This window comes from Sesamum indicum, linkage group LG1 (genome assembly GCF_000512975.1).
Source record: "Sesamum indicum cultivar Zhongzhi No. 13 linkage group LG1, S_indicum_v1.0, whole genome shotgun sequence".
NCBI lineage: Eukaryota > Viridiplantae > Streptophyta > Magnoliopsida > Lamiales > Pedaliaceae > Sesamum > Sesamum indicum.
In genome coordinates, this window is record NC_026145.1 from 8,908,585 (window position 1) to 8,923,168 (window position 14,584).

The 14,584-nt window shown below is 36.6% G+C and overlaps 1 protein-coding gene across 2 annotated transcripts in view; it reads right to left on the minus strand.

The window, feature by feature from the left end:
- The window catches only part of LOC105159727 (alpha-glucosidase 2), a 15,840-nt gene continuing 3,127 nt past the window's right edge, over window positions 1,872-14,584 (minus strand). Inside the window, exons 7-24 of one of the 2 annotated variants that reach the window (XR_847621.2) lie at window positions 14,032-14,127; window positions 12,996-13,164; window positions 12,660-12,802; window positions 12,498-12,584; window positions 12,138-12,323; window positions 11,763-11,930; window positions 10,380-10,500; window positions 10,217-10,286; window positions 9,994-10,081; window positions 9,762-9,882; window positions 8,700-8,893; window positions 8,502-8,610; window positions 8,092-8,247; window positions 3,263-3,365; window positions 2,926-3,099; window positions 2,616-2,761; window positions 2,138-2,384; window positions 1,872-2,039 (exon numbers count right to left, since the gene is read on the minus strand). Coding sequence is in view for 1 of the 2 variants with exons in the window: in XM_011076905.2 (XP_011075207.1) it covers window positions 2,191-2,384; window positions 2,616-2,761; window positions 2,926-3,099; window positions 3,263-3,365; window positions 8,092-8,247; window positions 8,502-8,610; window positions 8,700-8,893; window positions 9,762-9,882; window positions 9,994-10,081; window positions 10,217-10,286; window positions 10,380-10,500; window positions 11,763-11,930; window positions 12,138-12,323; window positions 12,498-12,584; window positions 12,660-12,802; window positions 12,996-13,164; window positions 14,032-14,127 (2,325 nt within the window). In the remaining variant the exon portion in view is untranslated. Of the gene's footprint in view, window positions 2,385-2,615; window positions 2,762-2,925; window positions 3,100-3,262; window positions 3,366-8,091; window positions 8,248-8,501; window positions 8,611-8,699; window positions 8,894-9,761; window positions 9,883-9,993; window positions 10,082-10,216; window positions 10,287-10,379; window positions 10,501-11,762; window positions 11,931-12,137; window positions 12,324-12,497; window positions 12,585-12,659; window positions 12,803-12,995; window positions 13,165-14,031; window positions 14,128-14,584 lie in introns of both variants that reach the window. The other variant, XM_011076905.2, reaches the window with a different exon arrangement.

A 14,584-nucleotide genomic window follows, 5' to 3' on the forward strand; every position in this document is an offset into this window, starting at 1 on the left:
GCTGTTTTGGTTAAACAACTTTGGTAGTTTGGTGCCACTACTTAGTTCACATTAGTCATATAAACACACTACCAGTACTAATATACTTAATGTCCCTACTTATGTTAGTGTTTAGGGGTAAATTATATATAATAAGTTTTTCTTAAAATTTTATATAACTAAAAGTATGCTCTTGCGTGTTGTTTGGAATAATACTAATACCTCTGATTAACGACTGCCCACAATTCGTTAGTTTTTCATCTATTTTTATAATAAATTGATAAAAATATCTTTGTGGATATTATAAATTATAATTTTATTTATTTTTTAATTTTTTTGGACTAAGTGAACCACTTTTCTTTTTTTAACAATTTTTAATTTTTTTCTATCCTCTTTGCCCCCCCTCCCTCCCTTTTCTTTTAATTTTTCAACTTTGTTTAAATGAAAAAAAAAGGGCAAAATTGATAATTTTATGATCCGATCCAAGGATTACATAATTTTATCAAATGTCAACACGTTATTGGTAATTTTTCGAAAATCTAGGAGTGTTAATAATTATGTCAAATTTCAAAGGAGCTCGTTGCAATTTATCCTTAATTTTATATCTATATAATTGAAAAGTACCCTACTGGTGTCTTCAATTTATTGGTATATTAATTTTTTGAATTGAATAATTATTTTTAACTTCCCCACTCACCATCATTTTTCATAACTACCTTTTGGTAGTTTTTTTTTCTTATTCAGTTAGTATATAAATACTTTTGGTTTCCATACTACAAAACTACATAGTCATATATATATATATGTATATATATATATATATGTATAATATCATGATCTTCAAAAGTCGTGAATGCAGACCGGAGAGGGAGATGAGAGTACTATGGCTATAAAAGCGCTTTTACGACTTCAAGGAAGGTGGTTTAAGAATTGTTGAATCGCATTTTAATGTTACCTTTTTGTCCCCCTTATTTAAATAACAAAGCATAAAAGGGAAAATTGCCAATTAAGCCTAGTTCAATTGACGGAATTGAAGTCTTGTAAGATTATGAGTTCAACCCTATCAATTTGTGAAATGTTATTTTACTTTAATAAAAGTTGTTGATTAGATATAGTTTCTTGATATTGATAATCGTTAATGTACTCAAAAAATAATAATTCATCGCTTTCACCTCAAAAAATAAAAGAAAGTAAATCAATCCTCCTTATCTAAATTACATATCAAAATTTCATAATAAAATTCAAAATAATTAGATAGTTTTGTATTCTTAGATAAAGATGAGCCTAATTATTGTCAAATTAAGTAGAAAGTAGTTGGATTGCCTAGCTATCATCAAACATAATGTATTAATTAATTTCTTTGACTTGGAGGATTTAGGGACTAAATATAGATTATAAACACATTGATTTTCTATTTCAAATTTTTATTAAATTTTTTATTTTATTTAATATATACAAGTTACGTGTAAATTTTTTTTTTCTAAATAAAATATATGATGTCATCTTTATACATGTGATATTTACACACAACACAAGTTGTGCTCCGAATCGGATTTTTTTTTTTTTTTTATTTCAAACCATGTTGTATTTTCTATTTCATTTAATATATGCGCGCTACGTATATAAAGATACATAATTTCTTTTGCTAACGTCAGCATTTACCATCTAAACAGTGACGAAATGGGCTCAATGTAAATGAAGAATTTTTAAAGGGGTATAAGTGTAATTTTAAATTTTTTTGAAAAAACGTGTAATTTTTATATTTTCAATGAGGTGTTACACGTAAATAATTATTCATAATTATGACAAACCTGACAAGCCCCTTCTAAATCACGTTAAGACCTAAATTATGCTCACGTTACTGACAAACCATGTTCAAATCCAGACAAAGATGAGAACATATGATAGGTAACTGGCTAACAGGGTAACCTGGAACTTCTCTTTAGATTACACTGTGACTTAGAACAATGACAAAACAGACAACATCCATAAAATTCAAACGATTGGCTTATTGGTAATGACATTCATGCACACTATTGTCATCTCCAGGTGATGCATAACTGTTCACAGAGCAAGTACCGAACCAATGACTGACGATCAGGTCGCCTTCGATGAATTTATTGTGATGAAATTTTTAGTATCAAGTTAAGGTACTTACACTCATGCTGGATCGTTGCTTCGACTTTTCAGTAATCTCATGGTCAGACAAGTTTATGGTATTCCTGTTACCTCGTACTCATGAGATATTCCGAGGGGAGATTCCTTGGAGACCGGCCTGTCTTCGGACCATAGCTCTAAATTTACGGTACCTGTTCCCCAATGTATCAGACATTTGTACACCTGACTGATATTGAACCGGTTTACTAGCGCCACACCAACACATTTATCGACAAGCTTCCATTCACCTGAAAAGTAATTTTGAAAATTATTACAACTTCATTAACTTATGCAAGAATAGAACACTTCTTGTAAAAGCAACAGCTGAAGTTTTTATCTTATTTATGGTAAACAAGTCTGTAGTAAAACTTTGGTCATACGCATCCCATGAGAAATAGTCTGTGAATAACGAATGATGTAATGAGGATGTAAGAAGGATGGATACTGTAATAGCTATAGTGAAAATTACTAAAACTTACCGTTCGGGCGAAGATCCCCTTCCAAAACCCATTCACCGGATTCCGGCCAAACCTCATGTTTCGACCCGTCGACGGCAGTAAACGACACGTATGATTCAGTAGGGTGAAGCAAATTGAACATTGGGTGCACCCGCAAACAGACGAGCCTGAAAAACAAAATAACATGAACATATAGATGTCTAGGGACAATCATAAAAAGAAAAACACAAGTGAATTCGAATGTCCGTTTCATGGAACAAGCGCAGAAATATTTGTTAATGTCAGTAACAGGTCAATAGTAAGAGTTCATGAAGTATTTCTCAATGACAACCTTGAAAATCCTCCAGAGCCAGCACCAACTTTGCGAGCTACAATGCCAGAATCGATCCGGAAAATTTTTGGATTGTCTTTTGAGATATATATCTGGCGTTCAAGGACTAAACCACCTCCAATATCACCTTCTAATTGCAGTGACTCCACTTCTCCTGCCTGCTCCAGATCCCGTCTGTGAAGCAAAGGTAGCAGTACATATTGAGGATCGAGTCTTTGAGACAGTATTATATTTAAACTTATTAATATGTCTAAAGCTTATGCATGTAAATATTTATCAAGTTCACAAAAATAATGTTTAATTAGTAAGCGATTATCTCTAACATCTATGTACTTACCCAATGACAGAATACTCCTCCGAGCATCCAGCAGACCGATACTCCACGCCGCTGTATTCTTCATAGCCATTAACGTCAACTCGACTATGAAGCCACTGAGTTCCTGTTATACATTCAAGTACAGAAGAAAAAGACGGGATCAACTACCTTCGGTATATAGCATTGTACTATTCAGTGCTCGGATTTGAGTATGCATGGCCACAGAAAATTCTTTGCCCCAAGTCATGCCGTTTTAAATATAGCCAAACACACAGACACAGACTCAGACACCCCAAAAAAAAAAGAGAGAGGCAAACACACATAAAACACAACATATACATAATAGACACACGCACAAGCACACACAGACACACAACCATACACATCCACACAAAAACAGACGCCAATTGACGCACACAAGCATGCAAACATAGACATACAAAGACACAGACACAAGTAGGCACACACGCATAACACCCAAAAGCTACTTGCTTCAATAACTGTTTCTTTTATTTGATTTTCAGAACAGCGGTCTAGTTTTAATTTTTTTTAACTAATGTACACAATGCGGTTCTATTATTTGTTTCTTTCCAGAACTTGTTAAAGAACCAGGCTCTTTGCAAATAATAATGGTACAACTTCTAGCATCCTATTAGTTACCAAATAAAATATTGGAAATAATTCAGTTTAAACACAGAACAATAAACATCTTATATACTACTATTTAGAATGTGAATGTAAAGACAAATTCAAGTCGTATAAACCAATGTGGTAAAATCGGATGAACCCAACTTAAGGTCTATCTTGGAGAACCAAACTGAATTCAAGCACTCTTCCAAATTGCAAATTCTAAATTTCTCTGCTAGAGTGTCTGTGTTGACTTGTATCTATCTTTTCATCTTTGTTTGTAGTTATCACTTATCTTATTTATCACTTAATTCCATCTCTATACATTGGAAGGTGGAAGAATCAATAGCACACACTCCAAATCTCTTTGCTTTGTGTTAGAATATTTAGGATTTGTGCATATCTTTTCTTATTAGTTTTGGATAAATATCTTTGATTGTTATCCACTAAGTTGTAATTATCACTTAATTCCACGACTATATATAGAAGTGGAATAATGAGTAATAAACATAACATTCTCTTTTCGTTTTCTATTTTCTACATGGTATAAGAGCACGTTCAACAAAAAAGAGAAGTGAGAGAAATTATATATAAATATATACTTATTTATATATATTTCTTATTAAAAGAAAGAGAGACTTAAACCCTAAATTACACAAACCCCCATCTGACCCGCTTCCACACCCAACCTCAGCTGTCAACCCTTCTCCCCTCGCCCCGCTTCTTCCCACGGCACCTTTTGCTCGTTCCACTGCTCCCCATTCCTCTACTTGAGCTGCCGCCCCCATGACGCTTTTGTTTGTGCTCCCACCGTGAGCGCCGCTGCCAGTCAGCCATTCTTCAACAGGTCATGGCCAAAGTGCTCTATTCTCCATTGTTGTTTTTGTTCTCTGCCCTCATGATGTTCCCTTAAGATTTGTTCTCTATTCCCTCCGTGTGTGTGTGTGTGTGTTTCTTCCCTTTTTTTTCCTAACGGCTACTTCTGAACAAAAAAATGCTCTTGGCACCACTAACTTGACTCTGGTGGCAAGCCTTTAAATTATTTCTGGAACATATACTGACTTCTCCACCCACCCACCCGCTGATACTACTTTCTCTACCTGGCAACAAGCTGATTACTCAATCATGACTTAGCTTCTAAACAGTATGGAGGAATCTGTTAGTTCAAATGTTACGCTTCTAACTTTTGCTAAGGCAATGTGGGATGCGTTACATGATATGTATTCTTATGATAAGAACATATCTCGTGTTTGTGAACTATATGAGAGACTTTTCGCCCTCAAACAAGATGGTTGTACAGTTCCCCGACTATTTTACCTTGTTAAAGGGGCCAACTAATGAAATTTTGTTATACCACTCATTGAGTTGTGATGCTTAGACTCGTACGGCTCAAGGGGAAGAGTTTTTGGTGGCGAAATTCTTGTATGGCCTTGACAATAATCTGAAAGTAGTTTGTGATCATCTCCTAGCCAATTACTCAGTCCCCACATCATCCAATGCTCTGTCTTGTGTCCTTCGTGTTGCTGCTGATTCTTTTGAGTCTTCATTGAGTTCTCAGCCATGGCAGTGCATGATTGGGGTCGCGGCTCTTCCCGGGAGGCCGTGGTGGTCGTGGTCGAGGCTCCAATACCTCTACTACCTCTCGCTACACACCTATTGTGGTCGAACCAATCATGCAGCAGAAAAATGTTGGATCAAATATGGGAAACTAGAATGGGCTAATACAGTTAAATGTGGTGGTGAGCCGACAACGCCGAAGCTTTCTACAAATGAATCAAACTCAGTCACCCTAAATCGGCTATCGCCCTGTCGCTAATTCAGCCACCCGGCCAAAACTTCCTCTCTGATTGTTTTTGTTGCATCTCACGATGAGTCTTGGATGCTAGATTCAGGTGCCACTACCCACCTTACTGGTAATCGATCTCAATTTTCTTCTCTATCTACTTCTCATACCTCCCTCCCCAAAACATCTCACGACTACCACGCTTGCCGATCAGCCTGGTTTTCCTTTCACTGCAGCTCCGGGCACCCATTGCTACATTTGACAATGATCTCCCCATCAGGTGCGGTCGTTCTTGCAGTCTATGTTGATGATATTCTAATCACTGGTAGTGATGATGTTGGAATAGAAGAGGCCAAAGAGATACCTAGGGAAGCACTTCGTCATTAAAGATTTGGGAAGGCCAAGGTAATTATTGGGGATTGAAATCACTCATAGCAAGCATGGGATCTCTCATCTCAGGGAAAATATGCTTGTGATCTCCTTTAAGAAGTAGGCTTATTGGCACTAAACTGGTGGACACATCCATGGATACTAATCCTGATTTTCTGGAATGATGATTTGGAAGACAAGACAAAGTATAGAAGACTTGTTGTCAAACTAATCTACTGAACTGTGATTAGCCTGATATCTCTTTTGCCATCGGCTTGGTTAGTCTATTTATGGATAAGCCAGATCAGTTCATTGGGAAGCTGCTCTAAGGATCTTGGAGTATAAAGGCATCCCCTGGTAAAAGGTTATTATTCAAGCAACATGGACACGTAAAGATATAAGTTTAGTCTGATGCAGACTATGCTGGGTCATAGATGATAGGAAATACACTTTTGGATATTGCACCTATGTTGGTGTGAACCTTGTGACTTGGCGTAGTAAAAAATAAAAAAACTAAAGTTGCTAGTTGAGTGCAGAGGTTGAATATCGAGCTATGGCTACACCACTAGTGAAGTTTTCTGGTTAAATAATCTGCTGAAAGAGTTGGGTTTCACGTAACCTATGCATTGTGACAATCAAGCACCTATTTCATATTACCAATAATCCTATTTTCCATGAGAGGACAAAACATATTGAGGTCGATGATGTTCACAAATCCTAGATATTCTAACACTCCCCCTCAACCTGGAGCAAATATATCAATCATGTCTAGCTTGTTACAAAATATCAAACTGCTTTGCTCCCAAAGCCTTGGTAAAAATATGTGCTCTTTGCTATGAAGGAGTAAAGGGAGTGCAGATCTTCTGACTCATGAGAGCATCACAAACGAAGTGATTGTTAAGTTGTAGTTATCACTTAATTCCACCACTATATATAAAACACAACATTCTCTTTTCTTTTTCCTATTTTCTACAATCTTCTCCCATATTCGCGTCCAGTATAGTTCACCCTACTAAACATCTAACCCTCGCTAATGTTCTCTTTGATTTAAAATTTTTATTAGCTTGCTCTGTATTAGTTAACTTACTAAATCACATAACTGCTCCATTACATTCTTTTCTTCCTATTTTATCAACAAAGTGGTGGTCTCTACAATCTGAATACAACTATACATGTGGATGCTCGTGCTCTCTGTGTGTCTATCTCCCCTTTTCAGTGGCATTATCATATTGTTCATCCGTCCTTACCCAAATCAAAGAAAGTTTTACCATTTGAGTCCTCTACTTCTACTTTGGAGTATGAAAGTGGTGGTCTCTACTATGTGGTTACAACTACAACTGTGGATGCTCGTGCTCTCTCTGTGCCTATCTCCCCCCTTTGAGTGGCGTTGTCATTTTGTTCATCCATCCTTACACAACTTAAAGAAAGTTTTACCATTTGATTCCTCTATTTCTACTTTAGAGAGTGAATGTGGTCATGATTCATGCAAAGCTTTATTACTGCATTAGTCGAGACATGGCGTCTCGAGACATATACTTTTGTAGGCGACTGTTACACTTCACGATGTCGCCATCATATGGGCCCTTCTGCTTGAAGGTAATCATATTACAAGAATTACTTAATAGTGGCAAGCTTAATGCTATCAATGATTGGGATTCCACCCAGACGAAAATTTTTCTAAATATTCCAGAATACTCATTGTCTTCATGACTGGTTGCTTGGCAACACATGTGATGGTGATAGCGAATTTGGAAGAGGTATTGCAAGAGGCATGATGTATTTACGACACCGTCTAGCTGTTGTATTTACGACATATGGAGGACATTCATGAAGGTTGTACCTCAAATTGGGATACATCAGAGTTGGCATATCTATTCAATCTATTCAGAGAGTTGCATAGGGAAACCCAATGTAGATGGTAAATGCAGTTGTTACAAATCTGGGCATGGAGAATCTTCTATGAGGAGTCAAATTCAAGATGTGTTCAGGTGCTCTCTCTAATTGCAAATGGGCAGACTCGGCTCAATTTTTCAACATAAAATTTCAGAAGAACATGTATCATAGGCATTACCTGTAGGAAGGTGCTCCATGGAAATAATTCTACCACCAATCCACGGTACAACTTTGAGAGCCCAGTCCCCACTTTTTACTTCAACAGGTGTCCTTGATAGTTCTGTTCCCTTGTGTCCAGGAATGTTGTCCAAGTCTGGAATGGGTTTTGCATTTTCTGCAATCAACAGAAGATATTTTATGTCACAAAGGCAGTCTCCATTTGGTTTCAAAGACACTATAAATGTAATATGAAGAGAGAAATGTTATGGTCTAAAACTATAAATCAAATATTTTTGGGATGAAATAAAGAGATTCATTCCCCAGAGATGTGAGATAAAGAAATAATTAATAGGTAAGTTTCAAGTACTGTGTAATATTAGACATTTGCATCATTAAGGGGAAGAGAACAGAACTGGTATGGCAAATCACCTATACGAGTTTTGAGTTGCTTTTCACTGGCCAGCACTAAATCTGACACTTCAGTTTCTGAAGGCATTGGAATTGGCAGATCCTCTCCATCAACACCCCACGCATCAATCTATATAACATAGCCCACATATAAATAACAATTGAATCCATAGATCTGATATTCTACTGATGCGACATTTAGATGAAATAGTTACACACCTTAGCACCTTTGCCAAGCAGTAGTTGCACATGTAAGCAACGGTCTGGCCTCTTCCAAGATCCTTCTGTTTTTAGAACCTTCACAGTAACCACGGAATACTGCTTTTCAGCAACATATGTTGTCAAGAGATACCCTCCTTTAGTGTATTCATATCCATCACCATCATCTTCAAAGAGCATACCTTCAGCTTTACCTGCAATTTAAGAAATTCAATGTGCATCAGTTAACATTATGATGAAATCATGAATGGAATTAAATTACCATCATCAATTATTACTTTTGATCTTTAAAAATTAATTTCAGAAAATACTGAACATTTTTTGTAGTTTTTGGAGCATGTGCATGAATATAATTTGTTGCCTGCAAGTATGTATCTGTCATGCTAATTTGTGCCATTGTAAATTGTAGATGAGAAGAACAAATAGAAGAAATTGCAGAAGTGGTCAGTATTATTATCAGTAACAATGAGCATCACCCTTGCCTCCATCACATTTGACCTTGAGCAGAAAAGCTACCACCTTTGTTGTAATCAGCAACTACGCTAATTAGTCTTCTTTTTTACCATGAAAGCACAGAGTAGAAAACGTTTTCACTTAAAATACATAGCTCACTCAAGCTTTCATAATCGATACAACTTAATGGTGTGTGTGCATCTAATTTCTTTACTAGTGTCATACTGAATGACCTTTCATTACCCTGGTAGTCTTGTTCCTGTCGTTTACGCCAATTAAATCACAAGGTTTTTATCTGCAATTCACTCTAATAATCATCAGTTTTTTTAACAGTTCACAGACTATCCAAGTTTAAAGGATGGCGACAAGAACTCATTCCAAGAAGAATGGAGACTGTTGAAGTGAACAATCATCTTGAAGTGATAACTCTAGTGAAATGTGAAAGGATGTTACATCATGCAAACTGAAATGTTCCAAATGGAAAATAACATTTCGGTAAAGACAAATTGGAAATACCAAGTAAATGTTTGATTGCTTAGGCATCCATCCAACTAATGCCCTTCAAAACGTATTTAGCTGCATCAATAAATGCAAAGGCAGAAACATTACCCTTTTCATTTAGAGCCACTAGCAGCAACACATCGTCCGTAGGATTAGCCTCACCAACATGTTGATAAGGTGGGGCCACAGGAATAATGGATCCACCTTGAAGATATAATGCAGGCAAATCCTAGGTGAGATAAAAGGGGGACAATGTTGGAGAAGAGACAAATTAGTGAATGGTGTTGATTATTAAAGAAAAAACAGGGAAGTTGTATGGAAATCTTTAAGGAAATAGTACCGGATGACTGTCTTCAAAGTCAAAACTGAACCAGACGCCTTTTGGCAACTTGTGCTCCATTTGATATAACTCCTGATCTCGTCCTGTGCTGCAACATGATGGACATGCAATGTACAATTTAGGCAGGAGGAAAATATGCCGCTATAAGGGGATGGTGTCAAGTACTTCAAATGCAATGCACTAGAAAATCTATTAATCTGTTTTCAGGGAAGAGAATCAGAACCTTGCATATACGAGAAGTGGTCCCAAGAGAAATGAATTTTCATGCGTTCTTAACCCCAAATTTTTAGGATCTGAGAATATTTGAAATTTTATCACCTACAGATATTCGGAGAATGTAGTGTAATATCAATGCTAACACCAACTCATTCATTATGAGAACATACCAGCAAAAAATGTGGGAGTTGCCACTGGAATACCCCTTGTATGAGCCATGTAAAAGAGAGTATATATGTGAGGCAAAAACCGATATCGCCTCCTTAATGCCAGTCTGCAAACTTCTTCACACTGTAAAGGAGCAAGTGACGGTGTTAGAAGGACATGAATAATGTACATCTGGGAAAAGCGTCAAACCTTCAATCACTTGTCACCAGCAATATATTACTCACATAAAGATATAGCCACAAGATTAAGAAACCTGATTATCACCCAGCAAATACGAGAACTTCTTTGATCAGTTAAAAACTAGGTCTAGATACTATTAAAGATAGTAAACCAGTTAATGCATTACATAGAACGATAGGACTCCTCGTCACATATGGATTCTTCTTCAGGTCTCCAGTACAACACTTAGAGATATTAATTCAACTTGCATATTCATATATGGAACCCGATGTTTATGGGACATTTTCTCAAACTATTCGTTTTGCACCGAAAGTAAGTCCTTCAGGTTGATCTGACATTATTGATTATAGATACTTGCTCATGCCACACTCCTGAACCCTGAAGGATCTCCCTCCTTAATTCCTCTACAAGCATTTTGACCCAAAAAAGTGGCTAACCAGAAAATTCTCACGCCATCTCTGAGAGCAGCCAACTTTGGCTACATGTTTATCACTCTGCTTGGACCATGACCATTTGAGCTCAGCTTCTGCAGACGATATAAAGAAAAGACTAGTATATTTGTCCTCTTAACATTAAAAGAAAACACATCCTACAGTCTAAAAGAAAGAAAGTAAACATCATTGGTTCCTTCGAACTCTATGACACAGCAGCAGCCACCATGAAAAGCTTATAAGAAGCAATAATGTCAAAGGACTTGGTACCTGCAACTCAATTATCTGATGGCGAGCTATCAGAATGCTATTCTTCTACAGTGAATCTACCACAGGCTGGTACTCAACTACGGTGTCAATGTGAACTTGAGAACCTTACTACACTCAGGTGTGACATTGTTTCAGCATGCTCCCAAAATACAGCAACTTCTTGAGGGCTATGTTTTTTACTTTTCATATTTTTAGACATGAGGAAATGAAAAACTTCAGAAGCAAAGATCTAAACTCAGGTTGTTCTGGAATCATTTTACTTATCACAATTTTTTGGTGTTGCAAGAAAACGGCATGTCCGTGTTGTAGGTAAGAAAATAAGACACAACAGAAAAGGAAAGCTTCTCTCTACTCTCAGTTGTATCACTTAGGCTCCAAGCAGCTGTCATAATTAAAAAAAGACTGGTGCATTTCACATGTAGGCCACTTTTAGCAGATTCAAAATCTTTTGAGAGCATTCATTCAAGAAATTGTATATTATTTTACTATGACAAGAAACCAAACCTCTTCCCCGAAGGACCAGGGTTCATGATCAATAGTGTCAGTCTCAGAATGTCCACGGCAAAATGGAAACATTGAGCCCACTCCCATCCATCTTCCAAACAGCTTTGGTGTGGCATTACCAGCAAAACCACCAATATCTGGTCCAGAGAGCGGCTGACCACTGAGCCCCTAAAGAAAAGCACATCCCTCATCAAAGCACTCAATTGTGCAACAAAATGGTCAATATTATTAGCATAATTATATCAATGGCATTTAAGTGATATGTTCTTCTGAGAATCAAGACTCATAAATCTGGAAAGTGACACCACAGACAAATGCTGAATTCCCAAGTGCAGAATTTAGAAAAAATTATTTTGTGCTATCTGCAACTCTTACCAATTGAACAACCATGGAGATACTCATATGGAGGTGTTCCCAAGTGGAAAGATTATCTCCTGTCCATGTTGCAGCATACCTTTGACTACCCACAAATCCAGCTCGAGTCAGAACAAATGGTCGTTTTTGTTCATTTGCTAGTTTCATGCCTTCATATGTAGATCTAGCCATCAGCATGCCATAAACCTTAAGAAAACAAGATAATAATAATAAAAGTGATTATCATTGCCATACAGAAATTATAAGTTCAAAAAATTTACTAGCCCATATGAGGTTTCTGACAACAGTCTTATAGTACTGAACCAAACTTAATGACTACAATTGCAGCATCAAACGAACAGCAAAACCAACAAGTAGTACATTGTGATAGTGAGAATGGTTCTGACAGCCTCCAAGTTCTGAATCTCCTCTATGAATATTGCTCTCAGGCATCGTCTTTGTTACAGTCTGCGACAAAATAAGGTTAGAAAGATGAATGGAAATATATTATGGCCAAACAGTTGCGACTTTTTCCCATCTCACCTTGAAGACAGCTGGTTCATTCATATCATTCCATATACCATCCACACCATTAGAGATAAAGTCTTTAACTAGATTAGCCCACCATGAACGAGCACTTGATTGTGTGAAATCAGGAAATACACAAGGGCCCGGCCACACATCCCCTAAAGATTGCAGTAAATAATTAATGAAATGCATGAAATCAAACTTGAGTAAACTACAAGTGCAATAAAAATATGTTCTGTGCCCAAAGAATGTAAACAAGTCCATTTCTCTCTCTATGTTATCATCAACACTCTTTTTCCAATTTTTTTTCACTTGTGGTGACAGCATTAAGAATATAAGAGTAACATGTACCAACAAAAGGTTTTCCATCAGCAGTTTGAATCCAGATATCTCTTTTAGAACCACTATCATACACGAAATAGCCCTCTTCCTTTTTTATCCCTGGGTCAAGCATCCAGATTGCTTTGAAACCATGTTGATGAAGATCATCTGCCAGAGTCTTTGGATCTGGAAATCGCTCCTGTGAAAAAGAATCTTATCTGTTTGATCATTCATTAATGGAACAAATTATCATGGCAAGCTGTCAACAACTAGAAAGAAAAAATGAATATTATGTGGATATCTCAGAAAATAAATGAGGGCTTCCATCTTAGAAAGTGGAAGTAACATTGAATTATTTAATGAACCAAAGATTCGCAGACACCCAAAAGAAGGGAGAAAAGAAACCTAAACAAAAGGGAAAAGACAGAGAGAGAGAGAGAGAGAGAGAGAGAAACAGCAGAAAAAAATTATCAGACTTCATGCCTTCTTGATTATGTAAAAATAAACCCAAAAGGCAAAGGCAAGACAAGAAAGATTGACTTTTGAGGTCCACGTCAAATGAATGCAAGAATGCAGTTAACAAATTTCTGATGTCCATGGAAGTGGTGCAAAATTTATCAACAGAAGGCTGGAAAACTAAAATTGATAGAAATGGCTAAAAGTCATGTTCTTTTAAGATAATCACCTTTCATAACCTTTATATACCTATTTCTTATGAAATAGTAGTCTGCAACAAGCAACTATTTTCTTCTCTGCTATTTTTACAGAACATTTCTTGCAAGGCTAATAAACAAGCAAATAGGCATTGACCCCATATATCTTAAATGAACACATCAGCCACACTCATCTCTACAACAAAACTTCCTCCATAGGAAATAAATGGCTTATTGCATACAAGATACAACAATGAAAGAGTCACTGGCTATGGAAAAGAAAGGTTATAATATGAATGTGAAGAAATGGTGTTTGTTGAACGGGTGTGTTAGATATCACCGTAAGCCACGTAACATATTTATGATACCATTATGCACATAGTTTGTAAGAATTGACTGGGTGAAAAACTTGCCTGGTCAAAAGTGAAACAACGGAAACCATCCATGTAATCTATGTCCATCCATATGACATCACAAGGTATACCTTTTTCCCTAAATGTCTTTACAATCTGCAACAGTAAGAGAAACAAATAAAGCAGTCAAGCCAAATATTAGAAGTTGAGACAATATTATATTATGTTTCTGATCCATTGACAAACTAAGCTTCAAGTAACAAAAAAATAGGATAAAAATTTTAATATTCATGAGAGGAGTTAAGACAAACTTGCAAGCATACCTAAATTTCCTAATACATGAACATAACACCCACACACAAAGTACAATTCCTCAGCCCAAACAGATATGATTGAGAGGGAAATATAATTTGTGGTGTATGCATGAGCTACAGCCTCCATCTCAAATTGAATGAAGGCCTGATAGGAATTGTCAGAATAACAGGTGCCAAATTACTGTGATGCTTTTCTTATAGTGCTATAGTTTGTAATATATGGCCTATGATGACGTTATGTCTGGAAGCGCTGAGCTTATTTACAAGGATTGTTGGTGGAGAATTAGATAATTGTTTGA